Source organism: Lolium perenne, chromosome 2 (assembly GCF_019359855.2).
Source record: "Lolium perenne isolate Kyuss_39 chromosome 2, Kyuss_2.0, whole genome shotgun sequence".
Lineage (NCBI taxonomy): Eukaryota > Viridiplantae > Streptophyta > Magnoliopsida > Poales > Poaceae > Lolium > Lolium perenne.
In genome coordinates, this window is record NC_067245.2 from 28,729,722 (window position 1) to 28,754,844 (window position 25,123).

General features: G+C 47.4%; 1 protein-coding gene across 1 annotated transcript; it reads right to left on the reverse strand.

Annotated features, from left to right (window-relative positions):
- Positions 1–19,170: 19,170 nt before the first annotated feature.
- LOC127331630 (uncharacterized) lies at positions 19,171–20,813 on the reverse strand. The gene is made up of 3 exons (XM_051357804.1): positions 20,654–20,813; positions 20,468–20,543; positions 19,171–20,334 (listed from the first exon to the last, which is right to left on the reverse strand). The coding sequence occupies exons 1-3, from the start codon at positions 20,687–20,689 to the stop codon at positions 19,406–19,408; spliced, it is 1,041 nt and encodes a 346-aa protein (XP_051213764.1). The 5' UTR covers positions 20,690–20,813; the 3' UTR covers positions 19,171–19,405.
- Between the last annotated feature and the right edge of the window lie 4,310 nt (positions 20,814–25,123).

Genomic DNA, 25,123 nt, shown 5'->3' on the forward strand with positions numbered 1-25,123 from the left:
GAGTCCACCTGGGACTCCACCCCTAGGGTTGGCCGGCCATGGGTGGTGGAGTCCCTTCGGGACTCCGCCTTCCAAAGTGATTTCTTCCGGACTTTTCTAGAACCTTCTAGAACCTTCCATAAATGCACCGGATCATTTCCAAACTTGGAATATGACTTCCTATATATGAATCTTATTCTCCGGACCATTCCGGAACTCCTCGTGATGTCCGAGATCCCATCCGAGACTTCGAACAATACTTTGAACTCCATTCCATATTCAAGTTCTACTATTACAACATCAAACCTTAAGTGTGTCACCCTACGGTTCGCGAACTATGTGGACATGGGTGAGAACTCTCTCCGACCAATAACCAATAGCGGGATCTGGAGATCCATAATGGCTCCCACATATTCAACGATGACTTAGTGATCGAATGAACCATTCACATACGATACCAATTCCCTTTGTCACGCGATATTTTACTTGTCCGAGGTTTGATCATCGGTATCACTCTATACCTTGTTCAACCTCGTCTCCTGACAAGTACTCTTTACTCGTACAGTGGTATGTGGTCTCTTATGAACTTATTCATATGCTTGCAAGACATTAGACGACATTCCACCGAGAGGGCCCAGAGTATATCTATCCGTCATCGGGATGGACAAATCCCACTGTTGATCCATATGCCTCAACTCATACTTTCCGGATACTTAATCCCATCTTTATAACCACCCATTTACGCAGTGGCGTTTGATGTAATCAAAGTACATTTCCGGTATAAGTGATTTACATGATCTCATGGTCGAAAGGACTAGGTAACTATGTATCGAAAGCTTATAGCAAATAACTTAATGACGTGATCTTATGCTACGCTTAATTGGGTGTGTCCATTATATCATTCACATAATTACATAACCTTGTTATTAATAACATCCAATGTTCATGATCATGAAACGATGATCATCTATTAATCAACAAGCTAGTTATACAAGAGGCTTACTAGGGACTCCTTGTTGTTCACATAACACACATGTATCAATGTTTCGGTTAATACAATTATAGCATGGTATGTAAACATTATCATAAACTCAAAGATATATTATAATAACCATTTTATTATTGCCTCTTGGGCATATCTCCAACACTTCCCCGTCCCGGCAGGGTGCCGGAACAGAGACTTCTGTCCCCCGAATTGGAGTTTCGTGATGGCGGCGGCGCCCCTGGAGTCTTTCTGGTGTTTCGTCAATCGGTATCGAAGATTTAGGTCAGGATGGCTTAAATAGGCGAAGAGGCGGAGTCGGAGGGGCCACGGGGGTCCCACACACTAGGGGGCGCCCCCCCTGGGCCGCGCCGCCACCACGTGTGGGGCCCCCAGGGCTCCCCTCTGGTCCCTCTCTGACTCTCTGGAAGCTTCCGGGAAAAATAAGGTTCTGGGCGTTGATTTCGTCCGATTCCGAGAATATTGCCCGAATAGCCTTTCTGGAACCAAAAACAGCAGAAAAACAGGAACTGGCACTTCGGCATCTTGTTAATAGGTTAGTTCCGGAAAATGCATAAAAACATTATAAAGTGCGAGCAAAACATGTAAGTATTGTCATAAAACAAGCATGGAACATCAGAAATTATAGGTACGTTGGAGACGTATCAGCATCCCCAAGCTTAGTTCCTGCTCGCCCTCGAGTAGGTAAACGATAAAAAGAATAATTTCTGTAGTGACATGCTACTTACATAACCTTGATCATACTATTGTAAAGCATATGAGATGAATGAAGTGACTCAAGGCAATGATCTATAGTTGCTAACAAATAGATAACATATTGCAAAACTTTTCATGAATAGTACTTTTAAGACAAGCATCAAAAGTCTTGCATAAGAGTTAACTCATAAAGCAATAAATTCAAAGTAAAGGCATCGAAGCAACACAAAAGAAGATATAAGTTTCAGCAGTTGCTTTCAACTTTCAACATGCATATCTCATGGATAATTGTCAACACAGAGTAATATGATGAGTGCAAATAAGCAAGTATGTAAGAATCAATGCACAGTTGACACAAGTGTTTGCTTCTAAGATGGAAGGAAGTAGGTAAACTGACTCAACATAAAGTAAAAGAAAGGCCCTTCGCAGAGGGAAGCAGGGATTAAATCATGTGCTAGAGCTTTTCAAGTTTTGAAATCATAAAGAGAGCATAAAAGTAAAGTTTTGAGAGGTGTTTGTTGTTGTCAACGAATGGTAGTGGGCACTCTAACCCCCTTGCCAAACAGACTTTCAAAGAGCGGCTCCCATGAAGGACGTTATCTCTACCAGCAAGGTAGATCATCACTCTTCTCTTTTGTTTACACATGTACTTTAGTTTTTATTTATCGGTGACACTCCTCCCAACCTTTGCTTTCACAAGCCATGGCTAACCGAATCTCGAGTGCCTTCCAACAATCACATACCATGAAGGAGTGTCTATTTGCAAAATTAAGTTGCCTACTGATGAATCAGAGCAAAACATGTGAAGAGAATTATTCATGAAAGTTAATTAATTGGGGCTGGGAACCCCGTTGCCAGCTCTTTTTGCAAAATTATTGGATAAGCGGATGAAGCCACTAGTCCATTGGTGAAAGCTGCCCAACAAGATTGAAAGATAAAACACCACATACTTCCTCATGAGCTATAAAACATTGACACAAATAAGAGATAGTAAATTTTGTATTGTTTAAAGGTAGCACATGAAGTATTTACTCGGAATGGCAGAGAAATACCATGTAGTAGGTAGGTATGGTGGACACGAATGACATAGTTTTTGGCTCAAGGATTTTGGATGCACGAGAAGTATTCCCTCTCAATACAAGGCTTAGGCTAGCAAGGTTGTTTGAAGCAAACACAAGTATGAACCGGTACAGCAAAACTTACATAAGAACATATTTCAAGCATTATAAGACTCTACACTGTCTTCCTTGTTGCTCAAACACTTTTACCAGAAAATATCTAGACCTTAGAGAGACCAATCATGCAAACCAATTTCAACAAGCTCTACGGTAGTTCTCCACTAATAGGTTTAAACTACATGGTTCAAGAGAAACATGATCTACTTGAGAGCTCAAAACAATTGCCAAGTATCAAATTATCCAATACAATATGAAGCATTTTCTGTTTCCAACCAAATAGCAATAAATGCAATAGCTTCTAACTTTTGTCATTGAACATTAAAAGTAAAACGAAGAACAGGTGTTCATATGAAAAAGCGGAGCGTGTCTCTCTCCCAAACAAGGATTGCTAGGATCCGATCTTATTCAAACAAAAACAAAAATAAAAGCACACAGACGCTCCAAGTAAAGCACATAAGATGTGACCGAATAAAAATATAGTTTCAATAGAAGAAACCTGATAAATTGTTGATAAAAAAGGGGATGCCTTGGGCATCCCCAAGCTTAGACGCTTGAGTCTTCTTGAAATATGCAGGGATGAACCACGGGGGCATCCCCAAGCTTAGACTTTTCACTCTTCTTGATCATATATCATCCTCCTCTCTTGACCCTTGAAAACTTCCTTCACACCAAACTTCTCATAAACTTCATTAGAGGGGTTAGTACTCAAAAAAACTTTAATCCACCTTGGTCCTGTAGTGACACGTTTCAAGAAATCAATAAAACATTAGCTACAGCTCTCCACGTCTAGAAATCCTTGCTTAAAGTCCACAAGAGACAATGCAAAAAACAGAGACAGAATCTGCCAAAAACAGAACAGCCAGTAAAGACGAATTTTTAAGAGGTACTTCCGTTGCTCAAATCAGAAAACTCAAAACTAATGAAAGTTGCATACTGTTGACTGCCAAAACCCACCGGCGGGCAGCGGCCTGTCAACACGGTAGAGCCGGGAAGAGCCTAGAGCTGCGGCTGGCTGAGACCCCTCCGAGCGACGGCCCGCAATGCTCTTCTGGTCACACGCGGCGATGCGAAGTGCAAGGGCGTGCCACCTGACCTATACCTGGTCAGGAAGGTGATGGGGATGCCTCGCTTAGTTCCTGCATGGCATACACGTAAACATTAAATACGAGCCTCGATCGGCTCTCAGGTTATCCTGTGAATCGGCTCAAAGAGCCGATTCACCCATGATTCGTACGGGGTGCACGAATACTTGGTGATCCTGCTTGATCAAAATATAGCTAATGAGATCTACGATGATTTAGGGTTTTCACCGCATAATCGGATCATCCTACTCCAGGTTGGGCCTCGCGGCCACGCACGGTGCTCATAAGCCAATCCTAAACAGGGCCTAAAAACCAACATGACGTTGATCCTCGGAACATCCTGTTTAGGACTTGCGAACGCCACCCTACGTGCCGCTGGATCCTCCCCCCCTTTGTAAGGCCTAACTATTGCAGATATTAAACTAATCCTTGCAGAACAAGGAGCAATCGTAACGGATCAGATCTACTAGATGATGAACAAGCAGGGTGCCGCCCCCACACCTGAGATAGGCGTGAGGGCGGCTAGACATGCAAGGGTTGCACTACGTAAGCATGTTATATGAAGAACTATGCTAACCCTAACACATCTATGATAACTACGTTGCTCGCCATCAAAGACGCTTCAGTACGAGCAACGCATGAACAACGTGGAGCTTGTGCTGCCTAGATCGCAAGATGCGATCTAGGCAGCATGTCGCTTACCTGATTGAAACCCTCGAGATGAAGGAGTTGGCGATGCGCCGAGATTGGTTTGTTTTGGGTTGAACGTGAGTTGTTGTTTATTCCATAAACCCTAGATACATATTTATAGTCCAGGGGACTTTCTAACGTGGGAATATCCCACCGTGCACGATACAAACTCTAATCTTGATCTAAAACATAACCTACTATAATTAAAGATACACGGGCAAACTAGCCCAAATTCTCCGTGCAAGGCCGCTTCAAAGATCTTCCACGTGTAGTCTTCCAAGCCCATCTCTCTTACGGCCCACCTCTGGATTTGTCCAAAATCTGGTGGTAACACATGCCCCCCTGGTTTTGGAAATAATTTTTCCAAAATCATTATGCTTTCCTTCGTCGGGTCATGTCGTGGCAGAGCAGAGTTGTTGCAGTATCCGATATCATTATGCCCTGTCTTCTCAGCGTCTCTGCAAAATTCGATAGCTCCGGCGTCATCTCCTTGGAAACTGTAATGACATTAAATTTCCACCAGGCTTCTCATTATTTAACTGTGCCGATCAACTAGCTCTCTTCATCCCCTTTCTCTGTTCCAGCCATCGGCACCCAAAAAACCCTCTTCTCCCCCAGCCATGTCTTCCTCTTCCTCCTCCTTCTCAAACCTCTTCCCCCCATTCTCGCCGAAGAAGAACGAGGACAAGCCTTATTCCGAGGTAAACCCCCTCCCCTCCGATAATGAGAATAAAGAAGGAGAAGTAGCGAAGGCCAAGACCTTCCCCTCCGCCAAGCTCCCGCTGAAGAAGCGCTCCCGCATGTGGGCGGACAGCGAGGATGATGATGACGACGAAGAAGAAGAAGAGGAGGAGGAAGATGAGTCCTCCTCTTCCACCGGGTACCCGCCAACCAAGCGCTTCCGCTCCTGGGCGGACAGCGAGGACGATGATGACGACGAGGAGGAAGAGGCTCCGGCCACGGGCTGGGGTAGCAGCGACGAAGAGCTCCCTGGGAGCAGCGCCGACGACATCGACGGCGGTGACGACGAGGACAGCGACGACTAGTAGAATAGGACTAGTAGTAGTAGTGCGCTAGGTACTAGATCCCTCTTTTGAGAACTAATCGGCTCTTTCTTGTAAAGCCGCTCCTCTGAATTAATGAAATTGTTCTTTTGATTCATCCTTCAATTGCCCCAATTTCATTCCTTCCGCCTGTCTTGTCAAGACCGATAGCAATGTATCGATTTTTTTTCTTTTGGACGCCCATGAAGCCGGACCCTCACGTCGATAAGCTTGTAGGCCAAGAACTTCTCAATTTCAGGCTGCGATTTGGTATCTGACCACAATTTTCGCAATCCCTTAGCCGATGACTATTCATCGGCTATTTTGAGAATCTAGTCCCTTTCTTCCTCTTGCAGCGACAAGACGGTCCAAACTTGTAAAAACTGACGGCCTCCTACCCCGATTCAGAAGAGATCACAATGCGGGGGCCAGTCGATGCGACTCCAATCGGCTTTCCAAAACAGAGCAGTCACCAGCCAGCTGCCCCCCGAGTCTCAGTCGAGGCGAGAACGGTAATGGATCAGCCGAATGTGCCGCCTACGCAGAGTTAGCCGATTTCAACAAAATCGGCTCCCCAAAGCAGAGAACCTTCAGGGTGAGCTGCCCCCCGGGCTTCTTCAGTCTACTTCGCGCCTTGTCCTTCCATCGGCTTTTTTTTTTATTTTGGCCGATTTTTCTTAATCGACCCCCAATATTCCACTGCACGCATGTCTGCACATGTTTTATTTGCATATGTTCATCTGACTATATGCCCCCCGAGCCGAATCTGCCAAATGACTGCAGATATCGGCTTTCATGGTTAGTCAGGGCACTGCTCTTGTACGTCGGCTTCGCAAAGATTCATGCTGACTTTCATCTGCCGACGTGGCCGCTGCCCAGTAGATCGTTGCTGACCACAAACAGAATATGTGCAGAAGATAACTTTGGCCGATTGCTGGAATCGGCCTCCACATTGCTTGTTCGATGAAGGTTTTGTAATGTCCCTCCATAAATTTTTTGGGGCCGATCACAAGGATCAGCCTCGCACGGTTTGCTCATTGGTTTAATCTTGCTACTTGGTTAGGCTGGATAAAACCAACCCAACCTCTGACTTGATGCGCCTGCTGTCGTCCTCCTTGAGTGCATCGTATAATCGTGGAGCACTAAGCTCTGTCGGCAAGACGAGCACCATGTTTGTGCCAGCCGATATTTCATCATCGGCTCTCCTTTGTTTGGGACGCCACTCCATTCTCCGTGGACGACCCTCTTCATCCAGGGCTCGCTGAACCTTTGCAGCCAGATCAGGTCGTGCCTTCCTTAGCGTGTGCAAGTATAACCTTTCGGCTTCCTCCAGGCCGCGCAACCGCTGAACCCTGCGTTTTTGTGAACGGCTGAGTCCGTCAGGGCACCACCTTGGACGGTGGTACCTGTTTTCTTCTTCTGGTCCCTCGTCCTCGGAATCCTCAAGATCTGCCCAACGAGTTGACTCAGCGCGTTTGCTTTGTGGCGGGAGAGGCCCTAAGCGCTCGAACACAGACACGTTGGCTGCCTCCTTCTTCTTCTTGTTGCATTCTGGGCAATTGCCGATTGTGGGCAATCGGCTCATTCCTGAATCCCAGCAGTGTCTGAAGAAAGGGCAGTCCCAGTGTCTGGCGTTGTCATCTTGCTCCCTTGACTTGTCCGTGGCACGGCGCTCGTGCTCCTCCTCATCACGATCCTGCCGACGATGTCTTCTGGCTTCTCTAGCCAGACGATCTCCTTCATCATCATAGTTGGACCGTCGGCGTTGGTCATACTGACTCACATATTTGTTGAGGAGGTGATCAGAGAGAGGTCGTTGATATCTTATATTCTTCACTTCCCCCTCTGTGACGTAGCGCTTGCCATCATGATGGAGCCGATCGCGTGGAGCGGCCCCCTCTGTGTCCTTGCTATGAGAGCAGCTGCCCTCATCTCCATCTTTGCCAGAGTGGTTCCCAGGTCCTACCATGTTGATGCTGAACGTGGGACCTGGCTGGCAACCCTCGGGGTAGATGACTTCTACCATGTTAACGGCGGGGAAGGGTTGGGTGTCGACCTTCATGGCGTACTGGTTGAAAATTAGACGCCCCTTCTCTATCGCCGCTTGGATGTGCTGACGCCACACCCTGCAGTCGTTGGTGGCATGGGAAAGCGAGTTGTGGAACTTGCAGTACGGCTTTCCGTTTAGCTCTTGCGCCGTGGGGAACTTGAGACCTTCAGGAATCGTCAACTGTTTCTCCTTGAGCAGGAGGTCGAAGATTTGTTCAGTCTTGGTCACGTCAAAATCAAATCCCCTGGGCGGCCCTGGTGGCTTTACCCATTTGCAGGACACGGGGGCTCCTCCCCGAGTCCACTCAGCCACTGCTACTTCTTGGTCTCCCGCAGGAACTTCGTCTTCCTCTGCATCGACCAGGACTACTGCACGCTTGAACTTGTCTTGGTACAGTGCAGGTGGCGCTGTTCATATGCTGATAGTTTCTGAACCATGTGCGCCGGCGAGGATAATCTGCTTGGGAGGCCATGTCCTTGAGCTGTGTTGCAAGGCCAGCTACGCCAACTCGGCTGCTTCCTTTTCGGTTATACGAACCGAATAACATCGGTTCCTAAGATTCTGAAGCGCTGGATGTACTTTCTGTCACCGTTTCTCCGCGCTTCGACGTAGTTGTGCTAGATCGGCAATGCTAGACTCGGAAGCTTCTGAATGGTATTTCGTATGGAATTGTTCTTCCAATTGCTTCCAAGACTGGATGGAGTTCTTTGGCGAGAGAGGTGTACCATCCAAAAGCCGATCCTGTGAGGGATGTGAAAAGAGCCTCACACGTAGCTGATCCGACAACGAAGCCGGTCCTAGTTGCGCCAAATATCGGCCGACGTGCTCGATGGAGCTGGAGCCATCTGATCCACTGAATTTGGAGAAGTCAGGGAGCCGATATTTAGGTGGCAGCGGGATCATCTCGTACTCGTCGGGGTACGGCTTGGAATAGCCGATTGCCCTTCTTTTCGGCACCATGCCGAACTGGTCTCTCAGTATGGTACTGATCTGATCCGCTGCGCTGGCTGCAGAAGTTGCACTACGAAGATTCGCCGGGGTGGCGTACTTAGCCAGCCATGCTTGCTTTTCCAGCTACGAGCCAGCTGCAGGAGCTGGGCTCGGGAGTTTCGTCGGGGTGGCGTGCCAGTTAGCCACGTACGCTTTTCAAGCTACGTCGGCCGACGTTTCTCCTGTTTTCGCCGGAGTCCCTGATGTTGTGGCCTGGTTTGAGAGTGCCCAGTTGCCACAATCTGGCCCATACGTGCATGCGTATCCTTGAGGGATCTCCTTAGGCGCCTCGGTCAAGAACTGGTAGTCACTAGGATCACCACCAATCTTGTAGACGACGAATGCCGGTGTAGCCGGCACTTCAGGTGGTGCTGCCAACGCATATGGCAGCGGTGGACGGGACTGGAGCGGCAACTCTCCTTGATGCGTCCCGAGAGCTGGTCCTAACGGCGAGTACTGGTGGCTCATGATCTCCTGGATCACGCGCAGAGCGAGACGCTCCAACACGTTGACCAAGTTTTCAGAGTGGCGGTGTAGTGAGTGAGCCACCAAGTAGTTGATCTCCTGCCGTAGGCCCATGGTGCGTTCCTCCGACGGGGCAGAGAGATCTATCCCATCGAGTGCACCTTGCGGTGAGAATCCCTTCCATCTGATGCCATGGGAACGGGTTCTCTGAAAAGAGCCGATGAGGTCGGCTTCGAGGGTGACCTTGATCTCGTCATATTTCTTCTTGAGCTCGGCAGGCAGCTCCTCGTAGGTGACTGGCGTGCCATCCGCCGCCATCTCAGATGCAGATGGCGATGTGGTTGATGTAGACGATTGTCCCACCGGGCGTGCCAGAATGTGTTGCCTGCCAAAACCCACCGGCGGGCAGCGGCCTGTCAACACGGTAGAGCCGGGAAGAGCCTAGAGCTGCGGCTGGCTGAGACCCCTCCGAGCGACGGCCCGCAATGCTCTTCTGGTCACACGCGGCGATGCGAAGTGCAAGGGCGTGCCACCTGACCTATACCTGGTCAGGAAGGTGATGGGGATGCCTCGCTTAGTTCCTGCATGGCATACACATAAACATTAAATACGAGCCTCGATCGGCTCTCAGGTTATCCTGTGAATCGGCTCAAAGAGCCGATTCACCCATGATTCATACGGGGTGCACGAATACTTGGTGATCCTGCTTGATCAAAATATAGCTAATGAGATCTACGACGATTTAGGGTTTTCACCGCATAATCGGATCATCCTACTCCAGGTTGGGCCTCGCGGCCACGCACGGTGCTCATAAGCCGATCCTAAACAGGGCCTAAAAACCAACATGACGTTGATCCTCGGAACATCCTGTTTAGGACTTGCGAACGCCACCCTACGTGCCGCTGGATCCTCCCCCCCTTTGTAAGGCCTAACTATTGCAGATATTAAACTAATCCTTGCAGAACAAGGAGCAATCGTAACGGATCAGATCTACTAGATGATGAACAAGCAGGGTGCCGCCCCACACACGAGATAGGCGTGAGGGCGGCTAGACATGCAAGGGTTGCACTACGTAAGCATGTTATACGAAGAACTATGCTAACCCTAACACATCTATGATAACTACGTTGCTCGCCATCAAAGACGCTTCAGTACGAGCAACGCATGAACAACGTGGAGCTTGTGCTGCCTAGATCGCAAGATGCGATCTAGGCAGCATGTCGCTTACCTGATTGAAACCCTCGAGATGAAGGAGTTGGCGATGCGCCGAGATTGGTTTGTTTTGGGTTGAACGTGAGTTGTTGTTTATTCCATAAACCCTAGATACATATTTATAGTCCAGGGGACTTTCTAACGTGGGAATATCCCACCGTGCACGATACAAACTCTAATCTTGATCTAAAACATAACCTACTATAATTAAAGATACACGGGCAAACTAGCCCAAATTCTCCATGCAAGGCCGCTTCAAAGATCTTCCACGTGTAGTCTTCCAAGCCCATCTCTCTTACGGCCCACCTCTGGATTTGTCCAAAATCTGGTGGTAACACATACATATCTGAGGAACACGCACGTAAATTGGAAGATTTTTATGAGTTACCTACAGAGAATCCTGCCCAAATTTGTGACAGATAGAAATCTGTTTCTGCGCAGAAATCCAAATCTAGTATCAACCTTCTATTAGAGACTTCACTTGGCACAACATTGCAATAAAATAAAGATAAGGAGAGGTTGCTACAGTAGTAACAACTTCCAAGACACAACAAAACAGTAGCAAAATAAAGACATGGGTTATCTCCCAAAAAGTGCTTTCTTTATAGCAATTAAGATGGGCTCAGCAATTTTAATGATGCTCACATGGAAAGTAAGAGTTGAAGCAAAAGAGAGCATCAAGAAGCAAGTTCAAAACACATTTAAGTCTAACCCACTTCCTATGCATAGGAATCTTGTACACAAATAAATTCATGAAGAACAAAGTGACAAGCATAAGAAGATAAAACAAGAGTAACTTCAAAACTTTCAGCATATAGAGAGGTGTTTTAGTACCATGAAAATTTCTACAACCATATTTTCCTCTCTCATAATAATTTTCAGTAGCTTCATGAACAAACTCAACAATATAACTATCACATAAAGCATGTCTTTCATGATCCATAAACACATAATTTTTATTAAGTTCAAAAATAATGGGATTAAAACTTCCAAACCCACTTTTATCAATAATATAACAAGATGATTGATCAATCTCAAAAGATATGGGACTCCTAGATAAAGTCAAAACTTCTCCAATCCCATTTTCATTAGTAGTACAATTAATATTATCAAGTAACATAGGACCATCATCTAGAGATTTATCATAAACATTTGCCAAGCAAAACTCTTTAGTACCATGCATTTCGACATCAGGCACAAACAAAGCATTATCATAAGATTTATCAAAGTAGCATGGATTATCATAGATAACAGTAGCATAATTATTCTCACAAGTTCTACTCATAGGTAATATTTCAAGAGAATCCACAGGAGCATAACATTCATCCTTCTTTGGTAAGCATGGAGGACAATCAAATAGTGTAAGAGATAAAGAGTTACTCTCATTAGAAGGTTGGCATGGGTAGCTAATCCATTCTTCCTCCTTTTGTTCATCACTCTCCTCTTCTTTTTCATCCAATGAGCTTTCAGGTTCATCAATTTCCTCCTCTTTTTCATCCAATGAGCTTTCAGGTTCATTAATTTCTTCTTCCACTGGTTCCTGCAAATTGTGAGTGCATTCATGTGCATTAATGAGTCTCTCTTTATAATCAATGATATAAGGATTATTGCTGTAACTTTCTATGCAAAGATAGAAGAGACATAATCTTTAAGGTCCTTACAAACAACACAAGTTTCATAATTTTTAACCATGAAGGATTCTATCTCAGAGACTCCCATAAATAAGACAAATTGTTCTACTTCTTCGAACCCATAATGAATATAGCTATTGCAATTATAGTTCTTAATTAAAATTTCCTCACTAAAGCCACATTGAAATTTAAGATGTTTAGTATCCTGTTTAGATCAACAGTTTATATCATGGCGTTTAAGCAAGATTTTAGCAATTGTATTCAATTTTTCTATCACAGCACTCATAACTTTATCCTTTCTTGATTCTCTATAATTCATATATAATTCTATAAGCTCCAAATAGGTTGTGGGTTCTTCCATAACAACAGTTTTTAATTTTTTTGGTTTTTCAAATTATTATGGATTTTTGGGTATATAAGAAAAATAAAACAAGACAAAAAGAAACTAAGCAAAATAATACTAGACAGAAATAAACTAAGCACAAATAAACTAAACAAAAGAAAACTAAGCAAAACAAAATAAAATAAAACAAAAACAGAGAGAGAGGTAGAGTGTACTCCCCAGGTGAACTTATGAGTAGAGCTATGCCTCCCCGGCAACGGCGCCAGAAAATAGTCTTGATAACCCACAAGTATAGGGGATCGCAACAGTCTTCGAGGGAAGTAAAACCCAAATTTATTGATTCGACACAAGGGGAGGTAAAGAATACTTATAAGCCTTAACAACTGAGTTGTCAATTCAGCTGCACCTGGAAAAGCACTAGTAACAGGGGTGATGTGAAAGTAGCAGTGATATGAGAGCAATAGTAACAGTAACACAGCAGCAGTAGCAGTAATATGAGAGCAATGGCACCAGAAAATAGTTGATACTACTTCCAATGTCATACAGAAACAAGTATATAATGATGAGAGATGGACCGGGGTTCCCAGCTATCTACACTAGTGGTAACTCTCCAATAACAAGTGTTGGGTGAACAAATTACAGTTGGGCAATTGATAGGATTGAAATAGCATTAAGACAGAACATCAAGATTATTAATCATGTAGGCATGTTTTCCATATATAGTTATACGTGCTCGCAATGAGAAACTTGCATAACATCTTTTGTCCTACCAGCCGGTGGCAGCCAGGCCTCAAGGGAATCTACTGGCAATTAAGGTACTCCTTTTAATAGAGCACCGGAGCAAAGCATTAACACTTGGTGAAAACATGTGATCCTCATATCACAGCCTTCCCCTCCGGTTGTCCCAATTTCTGTCACTTTGGGGCCTCGGGTTCCGGACAGCAATATGTGCAAACAACTTGTAGATAAAATCTAAGCAATAATTATAGAGCTTAAATCTAAGATCATGCCACTCGGGCCCTAGTGACAAGCATTAATCACAACAAGATTGCAGCAACAATAACTTCACAAACTTTATAGATAGACTAATCATAATGTAACAATCCATCGGATCCCAACAAACACAACACCGATTACATCAGATGAATCTCAATCATGTAAGGCAGCTCATTAGATCATTGTATTGAAGTACATGGGGGAGAGAATACCAACTAGCTACAGCTAGAACCCATAGTCCATGGGGGAACTACTCACGGAGCATGATGGAGGCGCTGGCGTTGATGGAGATGGCTTCCGGGGGCACTTCCCCGTCCTGGCAGGGTGCCGGAACAGAGACTTCTGTCCCCCGAATTGGAGTTTCGTGATGGCGGCGGCGCCCCTGGAGTCTTTCTGGAGTTTCGTCAATCGGTATCGAAGATTTAGGTCAGGACGGCTTAAATAGGCGAAGAGGCGGAGTCGGAGGGGCCACGGGGGTGCCACACACTAGGGGGGCGCGCCCCCCTGGGCCGCGCCGCCACCACGTGTGGGGCCCCCAGGGCTCCCCTCTGGTCCCTCTCTGACTCTCTGGAAGCTTCCGGGAAAAATAAGGTTCTGGGCGTTGATTTCGTCCGATTCCGAGAATATTGCCCGAACAGCCTTTCTGGAACCAAAAACAGCAGAAAACAAGAACTGGCACTTCGGCATCTTGTTAATAGGTTAGTTCCGGAAAATGCATAAAAACATTATAAAGTGCGAGCAAAACATTGAAGTATTGTCATAAAACAAGCATGGAACATCAGAAATTATAGGTACGTTGGAGAAGTATCAGTATTCCTCTTTATTTACTTAGTGTGATCAAGTTTTCCAGATGGGCTATTACCCTTATTAATTCTCAGATGGCTCATTGTCCTTGGGATAATTATGAGGGATATCATAAGTATCACTTAGCTAACTGGGGGTTGGTCACTAGGTAAAAAGAGTATGGAGGCTTAGACATTCCTGATTTATCAGAGTTAAATATGTGCTTGCTAGCCTCTTGAATTAAAATATATCACTTAAATGAGAACAAGTTGTGGAACAGATAATTAACGACAAATATAGTGTTACCAACCCTAATTTCTTCTCTTGCTCATCTAGTGGTGCCTCTCCCTTCTGGAAAGGGGTTATGTGGGCTGCCAAAACTGCTAAGATGGGTTATCAGTGGAAAGTAGGGGATGGTATAAACATAAAATTTTGGGAAGATCATTTGTTTGGGTCTTGCAGTCGGACTATTCAATATTGGGAAGTCTATTTCCTAGCTAATGAGCAAAATAAGACCATTGCTGATGTTTGGGGGGGTGGTTCTTCAAAAGTAATCTTCAGAAGATGTTTTGACCGTAGATTGATGATGCAGTGGCTAGAAATTCAGCAAATTGCATAAACCATTGCTTTGAATAATTTGCCAGATGCTTTGATTTGGATGTGGGAAGCTAATGGGATCTATAGTGTGAAATCCATGTATGATGTGATTAATTTTGGTGGGATTAAGCCTATTGACATTCATTGTGTTTGGAAAATTAAATTTCCCCCAAAAATACATTTTTTTTCCTTTGGTTGCTGTTCCATAATAAGTTGCTCACTAGGATAACTTGGTCAAGAGATAGAATATTGATGATTTGACTTGTGTTTTTTGTAACGAAGTTGAATCCTGTCAGCATCTTTTCTTTGACTGTGTGGTTGCTTCCAATACGTGGAAGGAAATTTGTTCAGTCTTGGGGGGTACAATTAAAATTTCAAACCTGTCTGATATTACCCATTTTTGGAATGAAAAGAAAAAGAACAACATATATAATATGATCTTTGCTGCTACCCTGAGAACTATCTGGCTTACCATAAATGATCAAGTGTTCAAATGTTCTCAATGGTTTGGTGTGCAGGGGATGTGGACACAAGTGGTCTACAACTGTGCTCAGTGGAAAATCCTACTGAAGGAAGAAGGAAGAGAAGAGCTGAATCTGCTGTTGAGCAAGCGGGAGATGCTGGCTCGGTTGCTGCCACTGCTGTCATGGCCGGACCCTGGCTGACACCTCAGAAGAAGGCGAGATCAACTCTAGAGGTTTGCGACATGAACAACATAAGGGGATTTGGCCCAATGCTGATTACGGCTGAAGACCTGGCGAGGACCCTGGAGGCAAATGATCTGATCCTGATGGGTGACAGAGCAGGCTTCAAAGTCCTTGATCGTCCTTGAACAAGTTGATTGGGGGTTTTGTGCTGTTGGTTGTAGATGCTGTTTTCATTTGGCCCCTTGTCGCTTTATCAGTAAAACTCTTAGTAGGTTGGTTCTGGTCTGTGTGTCTTGGGTGAGTGTTAGCGGTTTCTAAAGTATAACACTGGATGTTGTTTTGGGTCTGAGGCTTCTATAAAATGGAGCCGGAGTTTGGAGCCCTGTTTTTTCCAAAAATAAAATATGTCCTCAATTAATGCTGGTCTAGCGTTTGTTTATATTGGTTCCATTTTTCTTTGCCCATCAAATCTCTAAGAGCATCTCCAGTCGCGTCTCCAAAGCGTCTCCCAAAGCAATTTGAGGCGTCGGACCAAAAAGCTGTTCCAGCCGCGTCCCCTAAAGCCCAATTTTGTCCGGCGCGGCCCAATACGGTGTCCGGCGCCCCGAGCCCGTCCCCGTCCCACAGGGGACGCTCCGGGCACGCCGGACACAACGAAAAGCGAGGCGGGGAGTGGCGGGGCCGACGCGTCAGCGGCACAATAAATTTTAACCTACCCGTCGCCTACCTCGCGGCGGAAGTTATTCACGCGCAGTGACACACGACGGCATCTTTGCCTTAATGTCCTCGGAGGGGCAGGCGAGACGTCTCGTCGGTGCTGCGCAGCCTCCACGCGTCGCCGGCGTTCGCACGCCACCGCCCGTTCCCGCGCGATCTTCCCGCCTCTTATCGCCTCTTCCCGCGCTTTCTTCCCGACACCGGCGTCTATAAAAGGTCTCCCGGGTCACTGGTAGCCACCACAGCCACCGGCAACAAACACAACCCTCATCGCTCCACCGCCGTCTCCTCCACCACCAGTGGTAATGGCGAACCGCCCAGGCGCTGGCCGGTTCCCTCCACCGCCGTCTCCTCCACTTCCACTCCCGGACTCGCAGTTCGGCATCGACGTCGCCCCCCGGGAAGAGCGGCGGCGAGGGATGGAGAACTGGCGTGCACATCATCGACAGCAGCGGGAGGCACTCGAGCAGCAGGCCCGCCAGCAGCGTGAGGTGGTGCACGCGGCAGATGTAGCGGCGGTCGACACCCCTGGACCCGCAGCTCACGAGGCCGCGGCGGCAGCAGTGTGGCAAGAGGAGGCGCTGGCGGACACCGTTGCGGCGTTAGACGCCTCGACGGCAGAAGAGGCGCGGCGGCGCCGGACAAAGGAGATGAGCCGGCGGTGGGTTGATAAGCGCCGCCGCCAGCGCGATGAGTGGGAGGCGCTGTACCGTGAACGGCGGGAGGCGATCGAGCGCCGGCGGCGGGATCGATCGAGCGCGAGCAGCAGGTGGCGGCGGAGGAGCGTCAGCAGCGGGAGGAGGTGCTGGCGGCGATCTGGGGGAGGCGGGCGGACGAGTTGGCGGCGGAGGCCGACGCGTTGGCGGCGGGGATGATGGAGGCGCCAACGGATGTGGAGGAGGAGGAGGCCGAGGCGGAGGAGGAGGAGACCGAGGTGGAGGACGACGACGACGAGTTCGAGTGGTCCGACGACGACGGGCCGCACCCGGACGAGATGGCCGATCAGCAACGCGCGCTCGTCGAGTCCTTTGAGTCGGAGAAAAAGTTCCAGGACGACGCCCGTGCCCGCGAAGAGGCGCAGATTTGTCGCGCCATCGAGCTCTCCCTCCAGGCGGCGCAACAGGGGAGGGTGGACGATGACGCGCTGCTGGAGCGGCGGCGTCTGGCCACCGCCCAACGCAAGGAGAGGCGGCGCGCGCAGCATGAGCTGGGGCGGAGGGGAGGCGACGACGGGCGGGGCGGTCACTAGTCTAGGTTTAGATGAAATCTAGCCGTTTTCATTCAAACTTTGTAATGTATAATCAAATTTGAATGAAAACCTTTATTTATTTGGGGGGCGGCGTTTGGGGGACGCGGCTGGGGAGCAACGTCCTCCAAAGACGGCACGAACAAAACACGTCCCCCAAACGCTTGATCCGACGCTCTTTGGGGGACACGACTAGAGATGATCTAAGGTCTGAGAGTCAGTCTTCAACAGATACATATAGTGTGACAAAACATCAACATTTCATCAAAAATACCGAGTTGCACCCGGGTGTCAGTACACCCAGTTTTTCTAAAAAAAATACTCCGTAGAAAAATCTACTTAAAAGTTTCAAAAAAATGAAATAAATTTTTGCATGTAGATATTATATATGTAGATGTTTACTTTTGTAAGTTTGCACGGAAAAATACGATTGTTTGTGTCCTACACGGAATTGACAAAATGTACAAATGACACTATAATGGTTGGTTCCGTACCGCGAACAAAAATAGGGAATTTCAGTTTCACATTTTTGTGTAGGTCACATATGATGTTTTTTTTCCCTAAAATCTGCACGAATAAGTATCAACATAATATATACATACGTGCATTTTTATAAAATTCAAAAACTTTAAAATACTTCCCCTCCAGCATTTTTTAGAAATTTCGTTCACGTCCTTCCACTCCAACATTTCGTCTGCGTGTGTGTAGCCCTATGTACATGGTGAAGAGCACAATGTACGCTTGTGTTGTCAGCCAGTAATTGCATAGCTGTTCGTCTCATGTAAATGAATCCATCTGTGCTCGTACAGAACTAAGTAGGAGTGGTACCAGTACGGCTTCCTTAGAAAATGGTACGGGTACGGCTGCTACTATACTACTAGGGCTATTTTCTACTGGCGCAATTACACCAAACAGTCCGGGAACTCTAATTATACCTCTTGAAGGTGCAACACATCAGTCTACAGTATAGTCTTCCATCTTGAAAATCATGTCATTCTTGATAACTGATATACTCTGCAAATGTTACATTTGATCAAACTCCATCAAATTTCACCACTGATATACCTGCAAGTGTTACATTTGATCAAACTCTCTTCATACGACGCTGTTCCATGTAGTCTTGTGCGATCTAGGATGCACACAGTGCACCTAATTTAAAATAAACAATTTGAGTGCAATGGGATTAGGAGGACAGGTAGCAGTAGGACTACTACTAATTTAAACAGCTCCCCGTACCTACTGATTTGACCACCACCATTGCTCCATCATTACGGAGCACTCCCCTAATCAAATCAAGCGGGGCACGGAGCAGCACAAAGCAGTGCATACAAGAATCATCATTGCGTTTAGTACAATTGACAACTCCTTGAAACCATACTTTAGTTTGCAGGGCAATCATCGTAGCAGGAAAAACAAAAAGCCTGTGAGCCAACATGCCAGCTTAATTAGCCTGGCCAAAGGCTCATCTTTGCCAAAGTGACCCCACTTCTCTCACTGGCCTGGCCTGTCAAATTTAAACTAGAGATCACTATCTCACCACCATCACAAGATCAGTTCATTTTGATGCAGAGTCTGAGGGTAAAATCTCCATTTTAAAAAAATCAGCTCATCACAGCAAACAATCAGAGAATTAAAATACTGCACAACTGACCAATTTCTATACAGTACTAGTTTCTGTGTGACCTTGTTGAGTTTGCTGAGAATTTATGCATCAGAGGTTTTTTATTGTTTGTAGAGATGGGTTCTATGCAAATTTTCCAAGATATCCAATACATATATGGATTTTTTTTCAAAGGATATTAAATCGGACATTATTGAAATATAAGCTGCAAAAATATTGCTAAAATACTCATGTCATTACATGACGAGCCAATCTAGATAAAAATTGTCAAGAAAAAAGACCGGTCAATATGAACTTTGACCACCTAATTAACATTACTCCACTCCACTCTACCTTGTAACCACGAGACGAGGCTTCTATTACGAAGCCTCCCCCTTTTAACTACAGCTCGGTCCCGTGCCGGCGTCGTCCGGCGAGGTGGACGCAGCGGCGGCGGTCACATGAGGCTACAGGAGTTGGGGTTCTCCTCGTTGAACATGTTGTTGTACGACTCCTGCGGTGGGGACGACCTCATGCCGGGCGGGCCGTACATGAACTCCGGCGGCGGTGGCGGCATCATCATGGGCGGGTACGGCGAGTAGCCGTACGGCATGTGCGCCGGCGGGGGCTGGGGCATCGGCTGCATGGACGCTACCGGCATGGGCGCGTAGTACGACACGCTCGCGCTCGGGTGCGCCATGTTGTAGCTCATCACCGGCTGCGGCGCGTAGTACGGGAACCCACCGCCGTGTGCATGTGCGCGGTCAGGCCCCGGCGCCGGCGCTGGCACTGGGATCATCGCCTTCTCCTCCTGCGGCTGTGGCTTTGTCTTCTGCTGCTGCTGCTGCGGCGGCAGCGGCTTTTCCGCAGCGGCGTCCACATCGCCACCGGCGTCCTTCTGCTTGTTCTTCTTCTTCCCCTTCTTGCCGCCTGTCTTCTCGCCGCCCGCCTCCTCGGAGTTGGCCTCTTTTGCCGCCGGCTCAGGCGAGCCCTTCTCCTTGTTTTCAGGCAACTCGCTCTCCTTGGCGTCGTTCTTTGGTTTCTTGGCCTCTGCTTTCTTCTCCGAGACCTTGTCCTCCTCCGGCTTCTTCTCGGAACTCTTGTCCTTCTCCGGCTTCTTCTGGGAGCTCTTGTCCTTCTCCGAGCTCTCGGGCGATGCCTCCTCGGCCGGCTTATCTTTGCCCTTGCCTTTCTTCCCGGGAGACGTGGCGGCAACAGCCTCCTCGCCCTTCTGCTTCTTGGGCTCGGCAGGTGCCGGCACCGGCACGGGCCAGAGCGCGGCCTGCTTGCCGGACTTGAGCAGCCGCCTGACGAGCGCGTCGGCGGCCACGCTGCCGGTGACCGTGACCTTGTGCTGCGCCGCGTCGATGGTCACCTTGTACACGCCTAATCGTTCACAGCCACATGCATTCGATTAAAACCAAAATCTTGACACCAAGCCAGCAATTACGGATTAATGACGATCTTGCGTGGAAACTAGAGATGAATCGACCGGAGCCAGTCATGAAGCTGCTGGTACCTTCGATGGCGAGGAGCACCTTCTTGACCTTCTTCTTGCACCCCTCGCAGTGGATGGAGACCCTCAGCACGGTGGTCTGGATTCAGCCAAAAAAACAATGTCAGTCAGCGAAACCGTCTCCGGACGACGACGATGATGAAGAAGAAACAGAGCACAGCAATGGAGGCTAGGCTCTGTTGGACTCACCGTGTAGTGCAGTGGCTCTGCCTCCTCTGACGCCATGGAGAGAAAGGGAGCTAAAGCTACAGGGACAGGGTGGAGCTGGGGTAGCTGAGCTCACTGGCTGGCGGCGGCTGGGCCGGGTAGCTTCTGGTGAGAGTGAGTGTGAGTGGGAAGCGGAAAGAAGAGGGCCTTGCTTGAATAGGCAGCTAGACTTTTATAACGGTGAACGAACAAGCGTAGGAGCTGGATCCGCCGCCGCTGACGCGTGGGGCCCGGACAACAGGTGCCACGTCACTCCGGCTAGCTCGCGAGCGTTTGGCAGCGACGTTGACATCAGAGCAGAGCCGCACCTCCACATCATTGGCGCTTGGCGGATGACATGGACGCGCATGGCGTTCTCCCTGCTTTCGCTATGGAGTAAAATACATCGGGGCACCGAACTCGACACCTTTGCCCGCCTCAGTCAGGAATACACATTCTACGGTAATTAAATATGGCAGAGAGGCCTATCGACGGTAACTGGGTTGTGTAGATCAGCGTATTTTCTGACGTGGAAGTAGTGGACCCAGATTCTAGGCCAGGTAGGCATTTTTTGCCAAAATAAAAACCCTCCAATCTGTCCATTCCGCTCCTTCCCCACTTCCTCTCCACGCCCGCACCGCCGCCGTCGAGGTGGTCCAGGGGGTCACGGGCTCCCGACGGCATGGGGGGCCTTGACCTGCTCTTGTTTCTCCTTCATGTGGGCCTCGAGCTCAACTTACGCGCAGCACACCGCGCCTATGCTTGACCTCCTCGATCAAGCTCCGCGTGGACGACGACCTCAAGCAGATGCTCGCGTGCGCGCAAGAGGGCCGCCGGTGTCGCCGTGGTGAACGAGCAGATGCCATGGGATGGCTTAAGTTGAGGCCGAATGGACGCTAGAGGATTCGGGGGAGGGTTTCTGATTAGATGGGATGAACTTCCGGATGCTTTCCTCAAGAACTCAGCCAAAGGCAGTAATACAAGAAGAAACACACAAGGAAGAACTCTGCTCTAGATCACTCTCTTCATTGATCTCAACAGGATACAGGTTTTTGGATACAAGGTTCATCGTCCCCGCAAAGGGTAGTGCCCCCTCTCCTTATATAGGGGCGAGGGTGGCTTACAGAGCAAGAAACCCTAAGGGCATCTTTGACTGGACAAACTACTTTACAAAGTAACTTTAATCATAGATGATGCCGGGGTCTTCTTTAATCAGGGAGGCTGACGTCCTCCGGCTTCTTTCAGCATCATCTTCCTCTTTGGCGCCAGGGCTTCGTTTAAAACTACTTTGCTTAGCTCATCTTTGTCCTCTAGCTCTGAAAAGAATCTTTGACCAGTCTTGCCGACATGCTCTTCTTACCGGTAGCCCGGTGTCTTCTTTACCCGGTTCCGGTATACCCCTCTTGGGGATACCGGCTTAGCTTTACTTAGCCAAACTCTTATCTTTGTGCTCCGGTATAACATTAAACCGGTATCTTGATGGCTCAAACCATCCGGTTTGGCATGCCTTTGGCATACCGGGGGTCATCCCCCCAACATTAGTCCCTGAAGCTGGTATAGTCTGGTAGATTCTATCCAACAGACCATGCCAGGTTCTCATATCTTAAGGTACCGGTTTAATGTTTCCGGCGGTTAGCTTGGATCTGGCATCTTTGCCCGGACTCACGTCTTCTCTCTTTGCAAGGTATTTTTGAAGGAGATATGCCCTAGAGGCAATAATAAAGTTGTTATTATTTATATCTTTATGTTTATGATAAATGTTTATATGTCATGCTATAATTGTATTAACCGAAACATTAGTACATGTGTGATATGTAAACAACAAAGAGTCCCTAGTATGCCTCTTAACTAGCTTGTTGATTAATGGATGATTAGTTTCATAATCATGAACATTGGATGTTATTAATAACAATGTTATATCATTATATGAATGATGTAATGGACACACCCAATTAAGCGTAGCATAAGATCTCGTCATTAAGTTATTTGCTATAAGCTTTCGATACATAGTTACCTAGTCCTTATGACCATGAGATCATGTAAATCACTTATACCAGAAAGGTACTTTGATTACACCAAACGCCACTGCGTAAATGGGTGGTTATAAAAGTGGGATTAAGTATCCGGAAAGTATGAGTTGAAGCATATGGATCAACAGTGGGATTTGTCCATCCCGATGACGGATAGATATACTCTGGGCCCTCTCGGTGGAATGTCATCTAATGTCTTGCAAGCATATGAATAAGTTCATAAGAGACCACATACCACGGTACGAGTAAAGAGTACTTGTCAGGATACGAGGTTGAACAAGGTATAGAGTGATACCGATGATCAAACCTCGGACAAGTAAAATATCGCGTGACAAAGGGAATTGGTATCGTATGTGAATGGTTCATTCGATCACTAAAGTCATCGTTGAATATGTGGGAGCCATTATGGATCTCCAGATCCCGCTATTGGTTATTGGTCGGAGTGAGTACTCAACCATGTCCACATAGTTCGCGAACCGTAGGGTGACACACTTAAAGTTGGATGTTGAAATGGTAGAACTTGAATATGGAATGGAGTTCGAATATTTGTTCGGAGTCCCGGATGAGATCCCGGACATCACGAGGAGTTCCGGAATGGTCCGGAGAATAAGATTCATATATAGGATGTCATTTTATGTGAATTAAAATGATCCGGAAGGTTCTATGGAAGGTCTATGGAAGGTTCTAGAAGGTTCTAGAAAAGTCCGGAGGGACTCCACCTCCATGGCCGGCCAACCCTAGAGGGGGAGGAGTCCCAAGTGGACTCCCCCTATGGGGGCCGGCCACCCCCCACATGGAAGGGGGGAATCCCACCCCAAGTGGGATTCCCACCTTGGGTAGGTTTCCCTATCACATGGAAGGTTTTGGTTTCGGGTCTTATTCGGAGACTTGTAGTCCAACACTTGGGGCTTCCACCTATATAATGAGGGGCCAAGGGGAGGGGGTCGGCCACCCAAGAACCACAAGGTGGCCGCACCCCTATAGTGGCCGGCGCCCCCTCTCCCCAAACCCTAGCGGCCTCTCTCCTCCACCGCATCTCGCACGCTTAGCGAAGCTCCACCGGGTTTCTCCACCACCACCGACACCACGCTGTCGTGCTGTCGGATTCAAGAGGAGCTACTACTTCCGCTGCCCGCTGGAATGGGGAGGTGGACGTCGTCTTCATCAACAACCGAACGTGTGACCGAGTACGGAGGTACTGCCCGTTCGTGGCGCCGGTGATCAAGATCTTCTACGCGCTTTTGCAAGTGGCAAGTGAACGTCTACCGCAGCAACAAGAGCCTCATCTTGTAGGCTTTGGAATCTCTTCAAGGGTGAGACTCGATAATCCCCTCGTTGCTACCGTCTTCTAGATTGCATCTTGGCTTGGATTGCGTGTTCGCGGTAGGAAATTTTTTGTTTTCTATGCAACGTTATCCTACAGTGGTATCAGAGCCGTGTCTATGCATAGATGGTTGCACGAGTAGAACACAATGGTTTTGTGGGCGTTGATGCTCTTGTTATCTTTAGTTTGAGTACTTTGCATCTTTGTGGCATAGTGGGATGAAGCGGCTCGGACTAACTTTACATGACCGCGTTCATGAGACTTGTTCCTCGTTCGACATGCAACTTGTATTGCATAAGAGGCTTTGCGGGTGTCTGTCTCTCCTACTATCGTGAAGATTCAATTTACTCTTCTATTGACAATACTAGTATCACCGTTGTGGTTCATGTTCGTAGGTAGATTAGATCTCTATCGAAAACCCTAAACCACGTAAAATATGCAAACCAAATTAGAGACGTCTAACTTGTTTTTGCAGGGTTTGGTGATGTGATATGGCCATAATGTGATGATGAATATGTATGAGATGATCATTATTGTATTGTGGCAACCGGCAGGAGCCTTATGGTTGTCTTTAAATTTCATGTTGAGTAGTATTTCAAAGTAGTTGTAATAGTTGCTACATGGAGGACAATCATGAAGACGGCGCCATTGACCTTGACGCTACACCGACGATGATGGAGATCATGCCCGAAGATGATGGAGATCATGTCCGTGCTTTGGAGATGAAGATCAAAGGCGCAAAGACAAAAGGGCCATATCATATCACATATGAACTGCATGTAATGTTAATCCTTTTATGCATCTTATTTTGCTTAGATCGCGACGGTAGCATTATAAGATGATCCCTCACTAAAATCTCAAGATAATAAAGTGTTCATCCTTAGTAGCACCGTTACCAAGACTTGTCAGTTCGAAGCATCTCGTGATGATCGGGTGTGATAGAATCAACAAGTACATACAACGGGTGCAAGACAGTTTTGCACATGCGGATACTAAGGTGGCCTTGACGAGCCTAGCATGTACAGACATGGTCTCGGAACACGTGATACCGAAAGGTAGAGCATGAATCATATGGTTGATATGATGAACACTTTGAGTGTTCGCCATTGAAATCACACC